Source organism: Ochotona princeps, chromosome 6, assembly GCF_030435755.1.
Source record: "Ochotona princeps isolate mOchPri1 chromosome 6, mOchPri1.hap1, whole genome shotgun sequence".
Taxonomy (NCBI): Eukaryota; Metazoa; Chordata; class Mammalia; order Lagomorpha; family Ochotonidae; genus Ochotona; species Ochotona princeps.
The window spans coordinates 86,498,652-86,518,707 of NC_080837.1; the positions used below are offsets into that span (position 1 = coordinate 86,498,652).

General features: G+C 59.6%; 1 protein-coding gene across 2 annotated transcripts in view; it reads right to left on the reverse strand.

Annotated features, from left to right (window-relative positions):
* Window positions 1–5,486: 5,486 nt before the first annotated feature.
* Window positions 5,487–20,056, reverse strand: part of SLCO3A1 (solute carrier organic anion transporter family member 3A1) — a 115,131-nt gene continuing 100,561 nt past the window's right edge. Inside the window, exons 9-11 of one of the 2 annotated variants that reach the window (XM_058666601.1) lie at window positions 16,406–16,470; window positions 11,300–11,542; window positions 5,487–6,021 (exon numbers count right to left, since the gene is read on the reverse strand). In XM_058666601.1, the coding sequence (XP_058522584.1) occupies window positions 5,939–6,021; window positions 11,300–11,542; window positions 16,406–16,470 (391 nt within the window). In that variant the 3' untranslated portion in view covers window positions 5,487–5,938. Of the gene's footprint in view, window positions 6,022–10,873; window positions 11,543–16,405; window positions 16,471–20,056 lie in introns of those variants that run through there. The other variant, XM_058666600.1, reaches the window with a different exon arrangement.

Genomic DNA, 20,056 nt, shown 5'->3' on the forward strand with positions numbered 1-20,056 from the left:
ATGTCACAGGTAGTGGCTTTACCGCTAGGCCACTGCACTGTCTCCGTGTTGACCACACTGACATGTTGTCAACACTGACATGTCTTCTGAGGGACGCTGGATCAGGGCCACGCTGTGCCGTCTGCCCATCCTAGGCAGCTTGTCCAGCCAGGCTCTGCACTCTGGACACCTGTGTGCAGCACTGGCGGCTCCATCGCATGTGCCCCCAGTGCAACTGCTGGGGTATCTCCTTGGTGCCCCGGATAGCAGTGGACTTCGAGACGGAAGCTGCTTCCGTCCTGGCTTCCAGCCTGCCGGCCCTGTCGCCTTGCCTCTGTCTGTGGATGCCGGGTGCCCTTTTGGGGAGGGTGTAGGGCTCTGTGCCGCTTCCGTTCAGTGTCTGGAGTCAAGGAGGTGTGTGACGTCTGTGGGTTGTGACTGCCCTTAGCAAGGGGCAAGTGTGGCGGCTCGTCTCCCTTGTGTGGGGAGGGCCTTGCTGCTTACAGATTTTCTCTGCCCAAGTCCACGCTCAGGGCAGCTTTGAACTTGGAAAGTGGCAGCAGGCAAGAGAATTGGGCTGAGGGGCACTGGGTGGCAGGGAACTGGGCTACAGCCACACTGACCCTGGGCTGCATGGACTAGCTCTGGGCAGTCTCCAGGCTGCAGCCCATAGGTGACCTTGTACGTGGGGCAGTCGCGGTGTGAAGAGCAGGAGGGGGTGCTCTGAGCGTTCACTGTCTTGGCTGGGACTTATCAAGGACTGTGAGCATCTTGTTCCTTCTATCTACTTCCGATTCTTTTCTTCCCCGTGGCGCTGACTCTGCTGCTGGGAGAGCTTGCTCCCCCTCCCCCTCCATCACTCCCGCGACTCCGCGATCCTGTGGGCACCTCGGTGCCGGGCGATATTAGAGGTAGATACTAAGTCTCCCTTTCATGAAGTTCTTGTGGCCCTCAGATTGGTGCAGCCCAGTGTGGGAGGATTCCAATTCCCAGGTTCACCCGGCCTCTGTCTCTTCCTGTGCAATGGTGCTCTCTCCCCGGCTAGACCACAGAGCTCCAGGTCTGTCCCATATGCCTCTGTTCAGACACCCTTTGCCGTGTTTTGTGCCCGGAGTCCAGCTGCCCCTCTCCCCCTGCAGTGGGCTGGCACTTCCCTGTGTTAGCGACTCACTGGATTTCTCTCTAGTCTCCGCAGCCCGGGGAGTCTTCCTTCACCCTCTCGGGTTGTAGTTCACAGTCTTTCATGTCTATTTCACTGCTGCGTGCCATCTGTCTTAGTCGTGGCGACACTTAGGGATTTCCCACAGTGTCCCCCACGACTCTCTTCCTCTCGCCCTCTCTTTTGTCAACTTCTGTCCCCAACTTTCCGGACCCCTGGTCACATCAGTCTCCCACTGTCGGCCGTCTTGAGCCATCTCACTCAGGAAAAACTTATTTTCAAAGTCAGTGTCACAGAGAGGAACAGAAAGAGAAGTCTTCCACCTGCTGGTCCACTGCCTCAATGGCCACAACAGCCAGGACAGGGCCAGACCCAAGCCAGGAGCTTCGTGCCAGCCTGCCATGTGGTCACATCGCCACCCTCACTGCCCTCCCAGGCCATTAGAGGGAGCTGCATCAGAAATGAAACAGCAGGGGTGTCAACTGATGCCAGTCTCACAGGGGCTTTACCTGCTGCGCCGCAGGCAGCCCCTGCTTCCTGTAGGTTCTAATCCTAATGATTTATCATCAATAGATGCATGTGTTCGTGGGCCATGTCCTGGTCACCCTAGATGATCAATACTACTGTCTCCGAGTCAGCCTTGGCCGCTGGGCTCTGCCGTGTGACACCACAGTGTGATGCCTCTACCTCGGCTCCGGCACCTGCCATCCAAGGCCCCGCGACCCTGCTCCAGCCTCTGGTTGGCACCATCCTGAGTCCACACCTGGCTTGTGCAGCTGCTGTGTAGGGAGGGGACCATGCAGTGTGGTGGCCATGTCCACAGCAGCCCCACCAGTACTGAGCAGGGGACTCCCTTTTCTCCACATCCTATTCGTGTTCTCTGCCCATTTCTCTTTTTATTTATTTTTATTTGGAGACAGAGGTACAGAGAGGAGAGACAAAGGTGGCCCATCAGCTGGTTCGTTCATTCCCTGAATGTCCATCATGGATGGAGGTGGGATGGTCCTAAGGCAGGAGCCTGGAACTTCTTCCAGGTCTCCCACATGGGTGCAGGGGTCCAAGGTTTGAGCCATTCTCGGCTTGTTTCCCAGGTCATAGGTGGGAGTTGGATTGGAAGTGGGCAGCTAGGAAATGAACCGGCACCCACATGGGATGCAGGCACGGCAGGAGGTTAGTCTATGAGGCCACCACAGTGACCTCCTCTGTGCGTTTCTTCATTGGATTAGTTGTTTTTGTGTTGGACCTTTGGCATTCCTGATATATTCCAGATATTAATCTTTGGTCTGATAAATAGCTTGTAAACATTTTACCGTTTTACTGGGTATCTCATCAACTTTGATGGTTTTCTCTGCTGCGCAGAGGCCTTTGAGCTGGTGGAGTTTCATTCCTGCTTTGCCTTTTGTCTACGCTTTTGGGGTCGTTACTAAAGACATACACCAATGTCTTGTTATCTCTTAGAAATTTCAGCTTTAGGTATTTGATGTGTCTTGAGGTTTTGTTTATGGCAGGAAGTAGGGATGTCATTTCATTTTTCTACATTTGCATATCCAGTTTTGTCGGGATCATTGATTGGAAAGATTGTCCTTTCTACAATGTATGCTCTTGGCACTTTTGTCAACAACCTGTTGGTTTGCACACGTGGATTAACGCCTGGTGCCCTGCTCTGTTCCGTTCATTGCATGTCCTCTGTACTAGTATCATGCTGTTTTATTTACAATGGCCTCGCAATATGCTTTTAATTCAAGCATCGTGAGGCCTCCAGCTTTATTTCTTGTTCAGGATTGTTTTGATTATTCTGTGTCTTTTGTGATTCAGTCTGACTTTCAGGATATGTTCTAGTTCTGTGAAGAAGGTCCTTGACTGTTTGATGGGAGATGGGTGTAGGGGGAGGATGGAGCCAACACTGCAGTCTGCCGGTGCATATCCTGCCTCTCCAGGCCAACCTCAGCTCTGGAGCCCAGCAGAGGGCTGGGGTCTATGATCAGAGTATGGGAGACTTGCGTGGAGCCATTACATGACAAATGTGGCAGGAGCTCCATCATGACGAGCTAATCTGGAGAGAGCCGTGGCGTTGAGGGACACGTGGGGTTCAGAGGCAGGGAAGTGGTGGGGCCATGTGCACAGCCATACACTGTGCAGGTCACAGCATGGTGGGGAGCCGCTGACAGGTGTCTGCTGAGCGTGGCTCAGGATGGCTTGGGTCACAGTGTAATGTCCTCCATCCTGGGTCCCACCTGTCCCTGTCTTTTCCATGTTGGAGATGTAATGGCCGCATCACACTGCACAGGGTTTTAGGGTCTGAACAGACGGCATCGTGAGGACACCAACCGACGTTCCAGCCGATAGGACAGAACAGCATCCACAGAAGATTGGTCTGTCGACCTTTTCAAGAATGGACAGTTCAAAAACAGTCTATTTCTCTGAAATTTCCATTTCCTGGATGACCTGTGACTTTGAATAGCTGTGGACATATGTGACTCACCATTGGTGAGTGCCCACAGCTGCTGGGATGGCAATGGTGGCTCCGGCAATAGCTCCTGGCCCAGGTTAGGATCCGCTGCTTGAGTTGTGGCTGTTTCCTTGTGCGCATGCCAGGATTCCTCCTGAGTGCTGGCAGTCAGCCCGTGGACATCGCCGATCCTCCCTGGATGCTGTTCTAGATTGCCTGAACACGCGAATGCAGTCAGCTGGTCTACCCATAAGGATTTTCACACTTAGGTGTTTTGGAAAACACACAACCCTGGAAACATCCTCCTGGTTCTCCCAAGTCTTTCTCATTTCTGGACACTGAGTTTTGTTAGCCATGTGAGATTTATGAATCACACTGCTGGGTGGTGTTCGAATCTCCTCTGAGATTGTATTCCCACAGTCTTGAGCTCCAGGTCCCATGTGCAGGAGGGTCTGTGGGCGATCCCGTCCTGTGGCCTGGACGAACTGGGAGATGGCTTCCCCTCCCCACGCTGGCCGCAGGACCCCCGAGCCCTGTGCTGCAGTCCCGGTGATTTTCCAGCTTCCTGCGTGCAGGCCCTTCACTGACCTTGGCCACATCCATTTGAAATGGGGAATGGGCTCCGCCATGCTGAGGAGGGGACTCCCTCCTCAGCACTCCCCCACTAGGGGGGCGCAGAGCATCCCATGGCCAAGATGTCACCAGGTCAGCCTGGGCCTTCAAATCCTCCCAGGGAGAGGTGTGGGGCGTCCATGAGCCAAGGAGGGGTTTGGCTTTACCCTTTCTCCCCTGTCCTCACTGGTCCTTGGTCCTTGGGCTTCACTGGCTGCTGGCATCTCAGGATGCCACCAATATGTCCTTGTCAGCAGTGAAGGATGCCTGGCTGGAGGAAGGGGATGGTGGCACGGAGGTACCAGCCAGCATACTGCCCGGCTAGGGGCTTGTGTTTCCTGAGGTGGAGGTTGGGGGTGATGGTGCCTGTGACATGTGACATGACATGCAGCCCTGCAGAGTTGGGGGAAGAATCCCCTCCCCACAGGGGCCACCAGGACCACCACTGTCTCAAGGGCTGGTCCCCAGGTGGCCACCTCTGCTGCTGGCCACAAGGGATGCATGTGCAAGAGGCTCCCGATGGGGAACACGGTGTGGTTAAGGTGCTTGGTTAGCAGGAGATGAGAGAGAGAATATGCCAACCTTGAGAGTGGCTCTAGGCAGAGGGGGTGTGGACTGGCTTAGATGAGGAGGCTACAATCCTGTCTGTCAGGGGACCAGCCAGCGCCTGAGCCATCCTTGGTCCTGACCCTAAACAGCAATGATCAGCCCTGGTCAGATCCTTCTTAGAGCTCAAGCTGGGGTGTGTGTCAGGACTGACCAATGTGACCTGCCCATCCAGCTGGGGAGCCAATCAGGGTATGGAGGTGAAGTCAGAGGTGTGGCCAGCTTCTCTCCCAGCTGTCAGTTCCATCCAGGGGACCGGGTATGCCAATCCCAGGGAAATGGCACGGGGGTGGTAGTCAGGGCATGGGACTGGGCCACCGAGTCAGGGGTGCCTATGGTCACTCATTTACCTTCCAGGTGAGAAGCTGCTGGCTGGCAGGTTCTATGTCAGGCAGGGGCCCAGTAAGTGTCCCTTGGGGGGCAGCCATGGACAGTGACAGTGTTTGTGCCAGAACCTGCTTTCCTGGGCCCACCGCCTGCATCTCAGCACGGTGTGGACCATGGCCATGAGTGTCCCCCCGTGACAGATGCAACCAGGAGCAGGTGCTGGGGGTTTGATTGACACCAGAGGCCATGCTGTCCAGACACCTCAAAGCCTTCATGCACACAACACATTAGCGTCGTTCTGTCCCCAGACGGGGGGTGGGGGACAGAGGATTCTGCCAGGGTCACAGCCTGAGACAGGGAGAATGAAAATAGTGCTTTTAATGTGACTTTCTGCCAGTGGTCACACGGACCTTGTTTCCCACCTGTCTGCTCGGCTCAGCCGGACAAGATGGGCGAGCCACACATAGTGGCCGCCCGGAACCCGCATCCTCTCCTCGGCCAAGAGCCAGGCCCAGCCTGGCAGATTCTGGCCGACCCCAAGCAGGGTCTCCTAAAGTGCATTACTCCCGGAGCTGGCGGTGTGTGTACGGGGTTGGCATGAGTGGAGTGGCCCAGGGCAGGCCCACTCCCAGGGCCACTGGCAGGGCTCCTGACCACGTCACCACCTTGGTCCTCGTCACAGGCCTCTGCCAGGCCCTCAGAGGACCATGCTAGTCGGATTGGCCCTGGGCACCCGCGGGGGCACAGTGGGGTGCTGCACTGGGTGGGACACGTCGCTGTCTGCAGGAAGAGGCAGAGGACGGCCCTCAGCTTCGCACAAAGGAATCCTCCGAAGGCGACCGGGACTCGGGGTGGGCTTTCTGGGTCTCCATGTCCTGGTACTCGGTGCCTAGAGGGGTGGGGATGGGGGAGAGGAGCCGAGAGGAGAGAGAGATGGTTCTTGTGTGCTTCCCCTGCCTGCTGCAGGCATCTGTCACACAGCCCAGAGTGGGACGTCACAGCACCAAGGGCTGGTTTACAGCTCCCACCCCATCCCATCCCTGCCCCGGGCCCCAGCGGAGGCCACAGCCTGTGAAGCCTGAGCCCTCCATAAGACTGTGTCGGGGCTCCATCCCAGCACCTTGCAGGGTGCTCTTGAAGGGCATGGGCAGGTGTGTCCATCATCTAAATCCCAGGGACAGGTCCAGGGCTCAGGATGCCCAGGGGCCGCCTCCTGTCACCCAAGCTGGAGATGACTCCGTGACCACCATTGGGCAAGGGGACACCCATCCTCTAACACTGGGCCCCACCTCGCAGGTGGGTGTTGAAGCTTCATGGAGAAGGCCCTTGGCCCCCAGGCCCACTGGCCAGCCCCGCACAGGGCACCCCAGTCCCCAGGGTGAGCTCCGTGCCGCACAGGTCTCTTTGATGGACAGGCAGCCCCCTGGCTGCAGGCAGTCGATCCGTGGCTTGGGTGTGGTGTGGTGCACATGGCCCACCATGGAAGGCAGGCTCTGCAGCTCCACAGGCTCAGCTGGCCTGTCCGCCCGAGGCCAGACCCGTGCCGCGCACCACCTTCTGTGCAGGTGGCGGGGAACTCGGGCAGGGACTCCACTGTGCCGTCGGTTCTGGTATAGAACACAGTCACTTCTGTCAGACGGAGAGGTGAGCTGTAGAAGCAGAAACTCCTGCAGACTGTTCGCTGACAAGTGGGTGTGCCATGGCCAGCCAGGGCCCAGGACTTGTGGCTGCAGTCGCACGCCCAGCTGAGCAGTGTTGGGTGCCAGAGGCCCATGGAGGCCCATGCAGGAGTCATGGGCAGCAACCCAGGCCTCGGGCAGTGTTTCAGAATGTGCTGGTGGCTGGGGATCTGTGTGTCCGTCCCCCTAGCAGACCACTCAAGGAAGCCAACTTCACTCCTTCACTCCACGGGTTCCGGGGATCCGGGGGAGGTCAGGCATGCCCTGGGGGAGGGGGCACAGCCCCTGACCCAGGCTCGCAGTGCAACCCTGGCTGGAATCTTCAGGAGAGGCCACCCCTGCAGGTGGCAAGGCCCCTTGGTCCTGAGGGAGCCTCGGTGGTGGCTGGACAAGGACCTCAGGTTCCCAGACCTGGTTGAACCCCAGGTGCATGCCGTGACCTTGGGCCAGTCTGGAAGCTTCTCAGGTTTCCTTCCAGTACAGTGAGGCCAAGCCCTGCCTCCTGGGTAACGTCGAGCTGACTTAAGTGAATCCATGGAATGTGTACGCATCTGCGCCGTGGTCGGTGGCCACGGCCTCTCCCACGTGGCTGCAGTGCCAGGGCCGTGCCTGGCAGGGTGGGAGCACAGCCCTGCTGGCTGCACAGAACCTCTTGGGCTCCCCATGCCGCTCAAGGGAAGTCATGTCACCCTTGGCTGTGAGCCCTGGCACACAGCTGCTTGCTGCCTGGCTGGAAGCAGAGTGACGCCGAGCTGGGTCCTTGTGGTGGGAGTACCCATGCAGCATGCGAACTGGTCCTTGGGATGCACTGCCCGGCCCAGGCGCCAGCAGGTCCTGGCCAAGGGCGTGCCCCCTGTGTGCACAGCACTGCCTCAGGCTCCAGCCCTTGCTGGGATGGACAGCAGTCATGGGCAGTGATTATAAGGCCCTGTGGTGACATGGCTGTCTAGGGGTACCTCTACCTGCCGTGTTGGGGTGCTCCTACGCTGCAGGGAGTCTGTGAGCTCACTCTGGTGCCTGTCTTGAGGGTTCTCGCTGTCCGCTCACCTGATCCCCACAGTCTGCAGCTTCCAGCCTGCCCACCCTCCCTCCTGAGCCATGCCGGCTCCTGCTGCTGGAACCTTCCCACAGGGGCAGGCTCCCTCCGTCAGGCCGTGGGCATCTGCCCTCCTCCCTGGGAGCAGCCCTGTCGGGCTCCCTCCGTCAGGCCGCCCCAGCCCAGGCCGTGGGCATCTGCCCTCCTCCCTGGGAGCAGCCCTGTCGGGCTCCCTCCGTCAGGCTGCCCCAGCCCAGGCCGTGGGCATCTGCCCTCCTCCCTGGGAGCAGCCCTGTCGGGCTCCCTCCGTCAGGCCGCCCCAGCCCAGGCCGTGGGCAGCTGCCCTCCGTCCTGGGTGCAGCCCTGTCGGGCTCCCTCCGTCAGGCCGCCCCAGCCCAGCCTGTTGGGCTCCCTGCACTGGGAGCTTCTGTGTCTGTCTCACCTTTTCACTCTCAGCCCTGGGGCCTTGCGTGGGCAGTTGGTCAGAGCTCTAAGTGGAGGGACAGCTTAACAAGCACACACTTAAGATATACACAGCTGCAACTGTACATACTCAGTGTGGCTGAATTCTGCACGGACATTCCAAGCAACCCAGGACCTCTGGGCCAGGAGGACCAGGTGTCCTGGGTGGCTAAGGTCACAGACACACTGAGCAAGGGGCAGGGCTGGGTGGCCATGGACCGTGTGTGCTGCCGGGCTGTGGAGGAGGGCCCATACTGCCCTCTAGCCAGGGCCACCCCCTTGAGAGCAGTGGGCAGGGGCAGGGGATGGGCAGAGAAGGGAGGATGGCAGCTGCTCTGGGCTGAGCCAGTGTTCTGGGCTGGCTGAGTTGCCCCAGCAGCTCCTCCTGGCACCTGCAGGCCTCCAGCCTGGGACCTGCTCCACAGGGAAACAGTCAAGCGAGGGCAGTGTGCAAACCCCTATTTCCTGGCTGCTGGGGGGAAGGCCATGCAAATCCCTATTTCCGTGAGGAGCCACCTGCCTGGCTGTCCCCTAGCTAAGCATGCACTGTGGCACCTGTGGCCTGTCAAGGAACCCACAGACTGGTGCTCACAGTACTATGTCCCACCTCCGCATCTGTGCTTCGCCTGGGGAACGCCGCGTGGGGAGGAATGGATGGTGTCACCAGTCAGCATGTCGTTGCAGGACACAGGAGCCTTGTGCGGCAAGTGTCTGGGGGTTGTCTGGGCTCCTAGCATTCCTTTGGAAGGGCTTGGGGATCTTACTGTGTGTGGGGATCTTATCCTGCATGGGTGCATGGTAGGTTCCTGGCTGGGTGCAGGGTAGGGGGCTTGGGGCCTTCATGAGTGCAGAGCAGGAGGGGGCAGGCTGTCCTGTCTGTACTACGACACATTTACATAGCAATTTTGATCTCAAATGGGGCTTGGACACAGTTTGAGCAGCCCAGAAGACCTCGGGTCCTCCCTGAGGGAGACAGGCAGCTCTGTCCCCAGGGGCACCTCTGGTCCACACACGCTGGCTTGCCCCGCCCACCCCCAACCTTGCACTGTTCTCTGAGCGTCCTAGCGAGTCACCAGGGGTCCCCCCTCTGGGGGGCAAGGGGCCTGGATGCAGGAGAGAAACTAACATGGTGACAGCACAGCTTGGGAGGGGCCTGTGCACCCTGCCCGCTGCCCGGAGAGCCAGGCTTTGGTTGTCTGCACCCTCTCCCCTGCCTCCTCAAATCCCAGCAGGAAAGGCCCTTAACACAGAAAAGCCACAGGCCATGCACCCGCCGAGTGTGGAGAACCAGGATGGGTGGTGTGGTGGCAGCACACGCGGCACTGACCTCCTGTTCCCCAAACTCTCCCATCAGACCCAGGTGGGAGGCATCCCAGGCCCAGGAGTGGGTGGGGGCAGCATGACGCTGTGCTGGCTGACACTTGCTCTATGGGGGGGCATCCACCAGCTCCTCCCCCTCTGCCAAGAACCCCAGCACTCAGCCGCCCAGTGGGTGAGCTGAGTGCCCGAGTAGGACACAGAAGCAAGCACACTGTCCACCCTTGAGTTCTCTTCCAAGGCCAGCAGCGTGGCCCCTGCCTGCTCACCTGGGTTGTCCCCTGTGGGAATGGCCATGCCAGGCTTCCAAGGGTTGCCTTCTGCGGGTTATCCTGCCTCGTTCTCACCCCAAACACGGGCAGAGTCAACTCTGGGCGGCTGACAGTCAGCCACTTTCGGGGTTTGCTCAAAGGCTTCCTGGTTCAAGTTCAGCCCTGAAAATGTGACTGCTATGTGGGAGCTACTGGGGCAGGGGTGGGGAGCTCTGCTCCTGGTCACAGACACGCAGGCTGCCCCTCTTGTTTCCAGGCCTGCACCCACACAGTCACCCTGGGGTGCTGCCTCCTGGTGAGGCAGGGTCCCAGGGACATAGCCAGAGGTGGCCCACTGCTCCCCACCTGACAGTGTCCTGTCCCTCTTGTGACACACGCCCCTTCTCTGGGCAGAACATCCGCAGGGGGATACAATGAGAGAGTAACACCTTACGGATTTGCATCCCTTGAATCAAGTTGTATTTTTGGTGCATTAAAAAAGAGACTAGGAGAAAAGTGAAAGTAACCATCAGAATAACCCGGCTGAAGGAGCTGTGGAGGGACTCCAGGAGTTAAAAAAGAATCTGAGGATTCTACCTGCCACGGCTTGGATGTTGTATTTTCCTGAAAAAAAGGGGGCAAATGTTTGGCAAATGTGAGCAAATGACGGGCTGTCGGGTGTCGCCAGCTCTGAGGTCAGTCAGTCATAGCCGGCGAGGCCCATGGCTTCCTGAGGTCACTCTTCGGGCCCGGGGAAGGGAGGTGAAGGTGCTGGCCTCCACCCCACACCTCCTCAGGCCCTCAGGCTAGGGCATGGAAATGGAGCTGGTGAGAAAGTGCCGGCGGCAGGTGCTGCAATGGATGGCCCGGGAGAATGCCGGGGCTGGTCTATGCTGTGATCCCTATTGCCATAGACGGGCAGGAACAGGTTCCCCACCAGCCCCTGTGGAGGGCACGGCAGGGCTGGCCAAGCCACTGAGTGTGTCACACGTGTGCTTCCAGAAGCATCCGACCTCCGAGCCCTGAGCCTGGGGATGCCCGTCGCTTGCAGCTGTCGGCCAGGTGTCCTGCCTGGCTGTCCCGTTGGCTCCTTGGCTGAATCCTGTCTGGCTCTGGCTTGGAGCAAAGGACCAAGGTGGTGTGTGTGTGCGTGTATATGTGTGTACAAGTGTGCTAGATGATGCTAGGGGGTTGTGTGTGTGGTTTTTTTTTTTTTTAACCTTTTATCTTTTTTTTAAGAAATGACCCTCTGCTTCCGGCACAGAGCACAGCTCTCCATCAGTCGCTATAAAACGGACTCCATGTTTTCGCACCACTCGTGGTCTTCCAGGTTATAGATAAACTTGGTCCTATGTGTCTGGCCGGCGGGCATAGGGTCCCTCCCCAGATTGTCTAGGGTCAGAGTAGAGGCAAAGAACTCACTGGTGTTCAGCCCGCCCTCGTGGTTCTTGATGTAGCGTTTATAGTTCTTCCGCAGGCACTGCCACGTGGTGGCGTAGAGGATGAAGGCCACGGACTTGAGCGCGATGGCAATGCTCACGTACAGGTACCTGTAGACCACGTTATCGTAGAGTGCGCAGGCACCCTGCTCCCCACAGAAGGTGCTCCAGAAGAGGCAGGTGGAGTCGATGCCAGCCCCGAAGATGAGTGGTGGCGGGATGAAGCCTGCCGGGGGAGACGGCGGTTAGAGGTGCCCGACCGGGCACAGGGACCACAGCTGTCCTTCACTTACTGGACAGTCCTCTCTCCGGGCTGCAGTTTTAAAGTGGGGATGAAGACAGAATCCACATGCGCAGGGCGGCTGAGGCACCACGTCGGGCCTGGGGTGCAGGAAAGAGGCAGCAGTGTGTGACTACTGTCATGGTGGCCACTCCTGCCATTACTGCAGGCAAAGATGCAGCCACTGCGTCTCCCCTGCAGGAAACACAAGGGCTACCCTGTGCCCCTGCTGCCCGCCAGCTCAGAAAGCAAAGGCCCTTCCTTGACAGGATCTGTGAAAGCAGGACTGAGGGTGTGCACACAGCACTTGGCACGCATGGGCCTGGGCCCCTGGGGTAGACACCTGCCCCAGGCAGCATGCTGCCTGCCACTTTCAGTCCTGCTCCAGGGCTTCTTCCGGGGGCGTCTGCCTGCCTTACCCCACCCAGCTGCATCTTCAAAGCTTCTGGGAGTCCCATCCCAGCCCCACAAGGTCAGGTGTTTACCTGGCCATTAGTACTGCATGGTACCACTTGGCTCTGCTGGGCTGGCCAGGACTCTCTGGACACAGTGGGCAGTCAGAAGCAGCTGTCCCTGGACAGCCACCCAGAGAGTGGCACTCAGAAGCTGAAGGTAGGGAGCTCCCAGGGTGAACACACACTGCTGTCTACAGCTGGAGGCCCAGGCTGGAATGCCCAGGTTTGCTTCTGAGTGATGGGATGGAGACTTGCCCTGTGGCCCACAGGCCGGGGTCCTGGGGATTGGACGCGCCCCTGTATCCCTCCTCCACAGAGGAACAGGTTGGTGGAGGGTAGCCATGACCGGAGGAGCGGTGGGCAGTGTTTGCTGTGGACAGCCCTGCGTGTCTGTGGGGCTGCTCTGGTGCAGCAGGTGGCACCAAGTGGCACCAAGGCCTCTCCTTCTATTTCTCAGTGACCTGTCTGTTGTCCACCCCCTTTGTCCTGACTGCCAGCGCTCAGGCACTGGGCAGTAAACTCCAGGGGACGCTGCAGGCACAGGCTCTACAGTAGGGAAGGCCTGGGGGCACCAGAGGGTTACAAAGCTAGTGTGTGGGGCCAGCCTGTTCATTTCCTGGCCTGAGGCCCATTCAGCATCCTGAGCTCCACACACCTTTCTCTCTGGTTGTCTCAGGTGAACGCAGGTGCCAGCCGGGGACTCGGGAGGATGAGTGGAGAGCAGCCCCGGGAAGCGCTCTCCCTAAGGCACTGGCACTGCCTCCATGCACCTGGCCCAGGTGGCACTGCCCTCCCTCTGCTGGGCCCATCTTCTACACCCGCCGCCTGGCTCCACTGCCACAGTCAGGAAAGGCCTGCAGACAGCCAGAGGCCCTGACGCCCGTGCCTCTCCTGGCTTCCCTGGCTCCAGACAGCGTCTGGGAGGGCGTTTGGAGCTGAGTGAGCAGCCCAGGGGGCGGGTACCTCAGTTGCTCCTTTGCTGCGCAGCCTGTACCTGGTGAGGAGTGGGATTCGGTCGAGCCCGCCTGGCTCAGGTGCTACAGGGGTTGGGGTGACGCCTCAGCACCAGCTCCAGGCCTCCGAGAAAGCCACACCGAGCCCTCACGTGTGTGGTCTCCTTTCTCTCCTGACAGTGTGAACTGGCGGGACCAGAACGGGCAGGGGTGTTTGCATCAGAGGCCTTGGTCCTTCTGGAATCCACCTGACCAGGTGAGTAAGGGAATCCCTCCCAGATGAGCTTGGCAGACCTCTGGGATACAAGGCTCCCCAGTGACCACCCCAGAAGGGGACAGGGTGGCCACAGCCCCCGGAATCTCCTCCACAGCCTCTCCTTATTTTACATACACAAACATTTGGCCCAGGTTTGATATTTCTAAACGCCAAACCCAACAATCCCCTCCTCAAACGTGGCTACTTCTAGGAGCCAAGGGTCTCGGCTGCACCCACGGCCTCTGCTGCCTGGCCAGGAAGCCCATGCTTGCGCGGCACAGAGAAGGGGCCTGAGCGCCGTGCTGTTCCAGGGCCACGCACCTCCCAGCAGCCTGCAGGAGCAGGGGCCGCCCTCTCTGTGTCCAGGTGGCAGGAACATCTGGATAGGAGCTCTGGCTGGCTAATCCACTCCCTTGGGTGAAACGTTAGGTCCTTTTTGAGCTCCTTGGTCTAAACCTAACAGGTGAGCAGAGGGGTTTTTCCCGAAAGATGAGGGGCAGGACGGAGGCTGACACCTATCATCCTTGGCTTATAAAAGCCTTTCTCCCCTGCAGCTCCAGGCCAAGGCGGGGCCCCTCAGCAGCCCCTGTTCCGTGGGGAGACTCTTGCCACGTCTCACATCCCAGGGGTGCCACGTAGGCAGCTTCTGGAACACCCACATTTGCTCTTCTCAAATCTGAGAGGCCAGGAGGAACTCCTTGTTGAAGTCACCCAGACACTTGGGATGAATCACCCGCCGAAGCCACACGGTTGGCAATGACAGAGCTGGACTCAGACTCAGGGTGCCCAAGCCTGGCACCGGGAAGGGAAGTGGACGTGGGATGAATGCAGGGCTCCCACGCACCCTTCCCTTCCCTGGGGTCCCTGAGCACGTGGTGTCACCTCCTCCTGACCGTCCACCTCTCCACTTCTGTGTCAGAGTTCCACAAGGGCTCAGCAAATGCTGGCAAAGCCAGCTGCTCTGGGGGGCACAGGAGTCACTCGGAACCCTCGTTGCCAGGGATCACCCACATGGACCTTTCCCAGGCCTGGACGCCTGCACCCTCTCCTCTGCCTTCCCCGATCAAGGCACCAGGGATGCACATCCTATCACCTAGTCTCCTTCCACTGCACCTGCCACTGACCCCAGCCATGCTCACGGCCCTGTGGTCCCCGCCCTTCTACCACCTCCTCTCATTAGCATGTAGCGTAAGGATGGGGCCGGTCTCAGTCATTTCTAGGTCCTGGAAGGATTGGCCACGCTGCCCCCTCCACTGTGCCGCATCTTCCCACTCAAAGCTGACAGATGTGAGAGACCATGTGGGTGCTGCTGGGGCACGGGGCAGCACCAGCCTGGCACCTTCCTGCCCTGTCATACAACAGCTGCATTCACAGGTCACCCCCACACACCTCTTGTCTGTGGCTGTGCTGGGTGCTCACCTCTCCGCCAACACCCCACCCTCAGGTTCAAATCCGGACTGATGACACCTGCAGTGCTGGTTCAAGTCCCTAGTAACACAGCACAGACAAGATGGCCCAAGTGCCCAGGTCCCTGCCACCCTCTTCAGAGACCTGGACTGGGCTCCAGGCTTCACCTGTGAGGTTCACCTGTGCAGTAAACCAGGGTGCCTTTCCAACTTTTTCTCAAATGAGCACATATTGGATACATGACACCTGCAGGGCGCACTCCCAGCTCCTCCTCACACTCTGGGCAGCTGTTTACAGGGTGTCGGGCATCACACGCTCCCTAGCACTGACCCAGCGGGGACAGTCCACCTCCTGTAAGGAAGTGTACACCTGCAGGGGCCCTGCAGCCCCTGTCCCACGGGATGGTCTATGCCTGTGCAGCCAGTCTCTCCCTGGCTCCAGGGCTCAGTTCGCCCACAGGGCAGCCCTGGCATGTGAAGGAGCTATGTTCCTGGGAGCCCCAGGCCCACCCCGCCCCAGTGCAGCTCCCAGCATGCCCCTTGCTGATGGCATTCCTTCTGCTCCTCCATCGTGGACACTTGTTCCAGGCCTCAGTAAAGACAGCCCAGCCTCTCCAAGCCCACAGCCCACCCCATGGGAGCACTGGGGCCCTGCTGCACCTGTGCTGGCTCCACCTGCACTGACGGAGGTGTCCCCATGGCCCCTGGGGAACCCAGCGCAAGGGCTGGCCCTGTCCTGGATCTGATGTCTTCACGGACCTTTCAGGGACCACACTGGGGACCCAGTGAGACCTGGAGTCAGGCCAGGTGCCAAGGCTGCTGACAGGAGCTGCTCCGTGTTGGAGGACAAAGCAGTCACATCTTCACGGAACAGGGTGCTCAAGCTCCAATCCGTGACCCGCAATGGACAGCAGTTAGCAGGCTAGGCCGCGGCTGACCAGGAGCAATCACACTGGGTGCTTTCTCCCGAAGTGTGTGCCCAGCCAGTCTGCTCTGCAGGTAGGCACGGGGCCGGCTGCAGAGCTGCTGTCTGCTCAGGGATCACCCGGCCAGTGCCGCTGGGAAAGCCGCAGGTGACAGCCTGAACATCGCACGGTCTCTCGGTCTCACCTGCTGCTGACCTGGGCACTCACTGCCTTTTCAGTCTTGCATGGTTTTGGGAACCACCAGCAGCCATCCTGGCCTGCAGGCCATGGTCGTTCCCTGCCTGCGACTGGCTGTCACTGAACGGGTGATGATGGCCACCCTTGAGCTGACTGGCCTGGGTGGTCTTCCCAGCTTCACCCAGCTGCCACACAAGGCTCTGGGTAAAACACAGCCGTGCCCACCTCTGTGCCTTATTAGAAGTGAGAGCTGTAGGGTTTCACACCTGCCCCCATTCCAACTTTGGAATACAAGCCCCATCGTGGCAACCCAAGGAACCCAGACTCTGGGAGAGCTCTGAGGCCACTGCACTTGTGCTGTGGAGTGTGCTCCCTGGGCCAGCGGCCCCTTAATGTGGACTTCCCCCAGCTGCCGCTCACCGCAGTGGGCTCTGCCCATGGCACATAGGCCAGAAACGACATTTGGTCCTATACGCAGCATGCCTGGCTCAAATGCCTGCACTCTGCAACAGCTTTAGGCTCATGGAACAGCCCCGTGGTCGGAGACCCAGGACAGGGTTGGCGTGCTGGGCAAAGTGGTCCCTCCTGTGGCAGGAAGCGTGGCCCCACGGCTGAGGGGGACTGCGAGATACATACCCAGCAGGCGCAGCAGCAGGAAGAGCACACCCAACGCGTACGACTTGAGCTCGGGGCTGACAGTCCTGCATGGAGAGAGAGGGACAGGGTCGCCATGGAGTTGACCTGCGCGACAGTCCCCTGGCCGTCCCCTGGCCCGTCCCTGACAGCCCGCAGTCAGGTGTTCTCTGTCATTGACTCTGCCCAGCATCTAAGCGTGCAGCTGTGACTCCGGCTGAATGTGGGGACTGACCAGTGCTGGGGATGTGGCCTGCCACCTTGGGCAGCCGGGGACACGACAGTACTCAGAGCACAGGCTCGCCCCTGCCCCTCTACCAGGACACTCGCTCTCCTGCACGCATGAGCCAGCCCCATGGACGCCTCTGCTGGTGTGGGGTTTTGTGTAAGCTCGCCAGTCCCATTGGCCTCCCCACTGCCTCGGACCAGGCAGGAAGCCATCCGCCTCCATCAGGGTTCAGAGCCCTTCAAGGTGGGAAGCAGCCTTCACCATCAGGGCTAACATTACCTCCCAAGCCCTAAGGGTGCCAGTAAGAGAGGGCCCCAGAAACAGCCACTGATTCCAGACCACGGGTTCACGTGGCCCCCATGTCATCTCCTTGGAGACGTCTCTGATCCTGCAGCTGGTGGCCACCTGACTCCCAAGTTCTCGCCCCCCAAGTTCTCCCCAGCACCTGAGCCCCTACAGGGTAAAGTGGAGGCCCGAGTGTTTGGGCGTCTCCAGTGCTAACCTCACCCTGTGCTGGGTGCTGGAGGGAGGAGGAGCCCCAGTGACATGCACTGACCCTCTGTCGGGACTCGGAGCCCATGCGGTGGGGTGGGAGCATGGGAACACCCACACTGTGCAGCACTCAGACAGTCACCCACTGACATCAGAGTCCTCGCCCTCAGGAGGCCAGCACACAGCATGTCCCCTGCCAGCGTGTTCCTCCAGGACGCACCTGGAAGAGGGCATCTCCCCAGCGCCCTGCCTCCTGGTCGGAGCTCTGGGAGCACCTGACTTCCTGTTACAGCAGCCAGGAGGATGCAGGCAGACACCAACTCTACACCCTGAACCCCCTGCCCCAGGCAGGTGACTGGGCAACATGCTGGAGCTCTGAGGCGAGGCTCCTGGGAGCCTGAACCCCCTGCCCCGGGCAGGTGACTGGGCCACTTGCTGGAACTTTGAGGTGAGGCTCCTGGGAGCCCTGAACCCCCTGCCCCAGGCAGGTGACTGGGCCACATGCTGGAGCTCTGAGGTGAGGCTCCTGGGAGCCCTGAACCCCCTGCCCCGGGCAGGTGACTGGGCCACTTGCTAGAGCTCTGAGGTGAGGCTCCTGGGAGCCTGAACCCCCTGCCCCAGGCAGGTGACTGGGCCACTTGCTGGAACTCTGAGGTGAGGCTCCTGGGAGCCTGAACCCCCTGCCCCAGGCAGGTGACTGGGCCACTTGCTGGAACTCTGAGGTGAGGCTCCTGGGAGCCACCACAGAATGCAGGAGAGGGTGCCGTCCCCAAACAGGAAGTGGCCTTTAGCAGACATGGAGTCTGAACGCCTGCCGCGGGCCTGCCCAGTCTGCCGAACTGAGCCACAGCTGGCAGTGTCTGGTGACAGCCCCGGTTCCATGGCCTTGGCTCCACTCCTGAGCTGCTTGGGAACAAAGGCCACAGTCGTCCTCCACTGTGCGTGATACAGTCCGGCCCCAGGGCGGCATCACGGTAGTCCTCCACTGTACGTGATACAGTCCGGCCCCAGGGCGGCATCACAGCTCACTGCAGGGGGCTGGAGTAGTGGTCCCAACAGAGACCACGATCAACTCCAGAACTCCTCAAATCTGACCTCAGCTCCCAAGGTATCGGCTGTGCACATGCCTTGAAAAGTGCCAACTTTCCAGATACCATGAAGCAACATTCTTGCCGATCCACCAGCTGGCAGAATGAGCTGGAATAGCCACCCCCTCAGAGAGTGCTTATATTTTAGCATATCCTGTTCCCACAAGAATGGTCTGCCCCTCTCCAGTCATGCACTAGCAGGGAGCTCAATGTGAAAATGGCTGACAGCTCAGGGCAAGATGTGAGCACCTGGCCCAGCGGATCCTTCCCCACGGCCTCTACGTCCTGCCTTGGGGAGGGAGATGCTTCCAAGAGCCTGACACTGGCAGCTTCCGCCTCCTCTCAAGTCACTCTGGGCACTGCCCTGTAGCTGCTTCTACCCATGTATTGGGACAGGGTAAAGGCCAGTGGGCTTTGTGCCTGGAGTGAGTGAATGTTGGTGAAGGGAAGCCCAAGAGGCTCATCATGAGGCATGAGCACGTGCCCCCGACACAGCTCAGAGTGCAGCTCTGGCCTGGCTGGGGAAGCTGAGCCACCTGCAGCGTGCACCCCACCCAGATCATAGCCGCAGCGCAGCTCTGGCCTGGCTGGGGAAGCTGAGCCACTTGCAGCGTGCACCCCACCCAGATCATAGCCGGAGTGTGGCTCATCCCAGCCCAGTCTGGGTCGCTGAGCCTGGGTTCTTTAGTGGTGAAAAGCTCCAAAAGCTGCTCATCCCGCTGAGCTGGGAAGCCAGAGACCTCAACAGACCCTGTGTGCTGGTGCCCCCTGGTACCGGGACTCAGAACCCGAAGCTGGGATCTGCTGGGGAGCTGTGAGGTGAGAAAAATGGACTTGGCCCAGCTCATGGAGTAAGGGACTTTTTCCTGTTTCATGGTGCCTTTTGCACGTGAATTTAACAGTACTTAATGAAAATAAACTACTTGTAGGCACCTAGCCCAGGCTATGGCTGAGGTGTGCTGGGTTTATGCAGGGCGGGTTATGTATCGTTGCCTGCCATCCACTCTAACCTCGCTGGCTCAGGGCACACACACTTCCCACACCCCTAGGGTGACTTGTTGCTGTCGAGCCATGCTACTAGAACTTCACCCGCACCAGCAGCTCAGGTTCGCTGCTCTCGTAGCCTGCAGTGACCACCGGTACAGGCATGGCTTCTCTGGCAGATGTGTGTTGCCGAGATGCGTGGTGGGATCGGCAGTAGGGCAGGGCTGCTGCATTCCAGGGTCCCAGATGTTCCGGCCATGCTGCGTCTGCCACCAGAGCATGTGGGTGGGTTTGGAAGGTGGGCTACTGCCTTGCAAGCACCAGGCATGCGCTGCTGGGATGTTCTTTGTTCTCATACCCTTAGTGCACCTACATGGTCCAAGGCCCCACGGATAACCTTCCAGGGAACAGAGAGCTGCTTAGCAGAGGCAGCGGGAAATGTGGGGGACCATGTGGGGGACCATGTGGAGGGGTGCGGAGAGCAGCTGGAGCTGACACAGCCGCGATGGAGCTGGCAGGTACAGACACCTGCATCCGCCCCAGGCATAGTGCTACCTCCTGCTGACACCGCTGCTGGGTGCACACGGTCACTAACCCTGTGGGGTCCTAACCCAGAGTGACAACCCTCTGCAAAGGCCACGCCACCTCAGACTGCCCTTTGACAGAGCACCTGTGGGCACAGGTTTCCCAGACTTGGGGCAACCTGGGATTAGGGGTGGCTTGCCCGAGTGCCCCGTGGGCATGACTCCACGTGTCTGGTGGTGGCACATGCAGGATGTTGGGGGCTAGCAGGACGAGTGGCATCCCTCCAGGGAGGGGCTCAGAGACAAGCAGGGGAAAGGCGGAGCCAGGGTGGCAAGG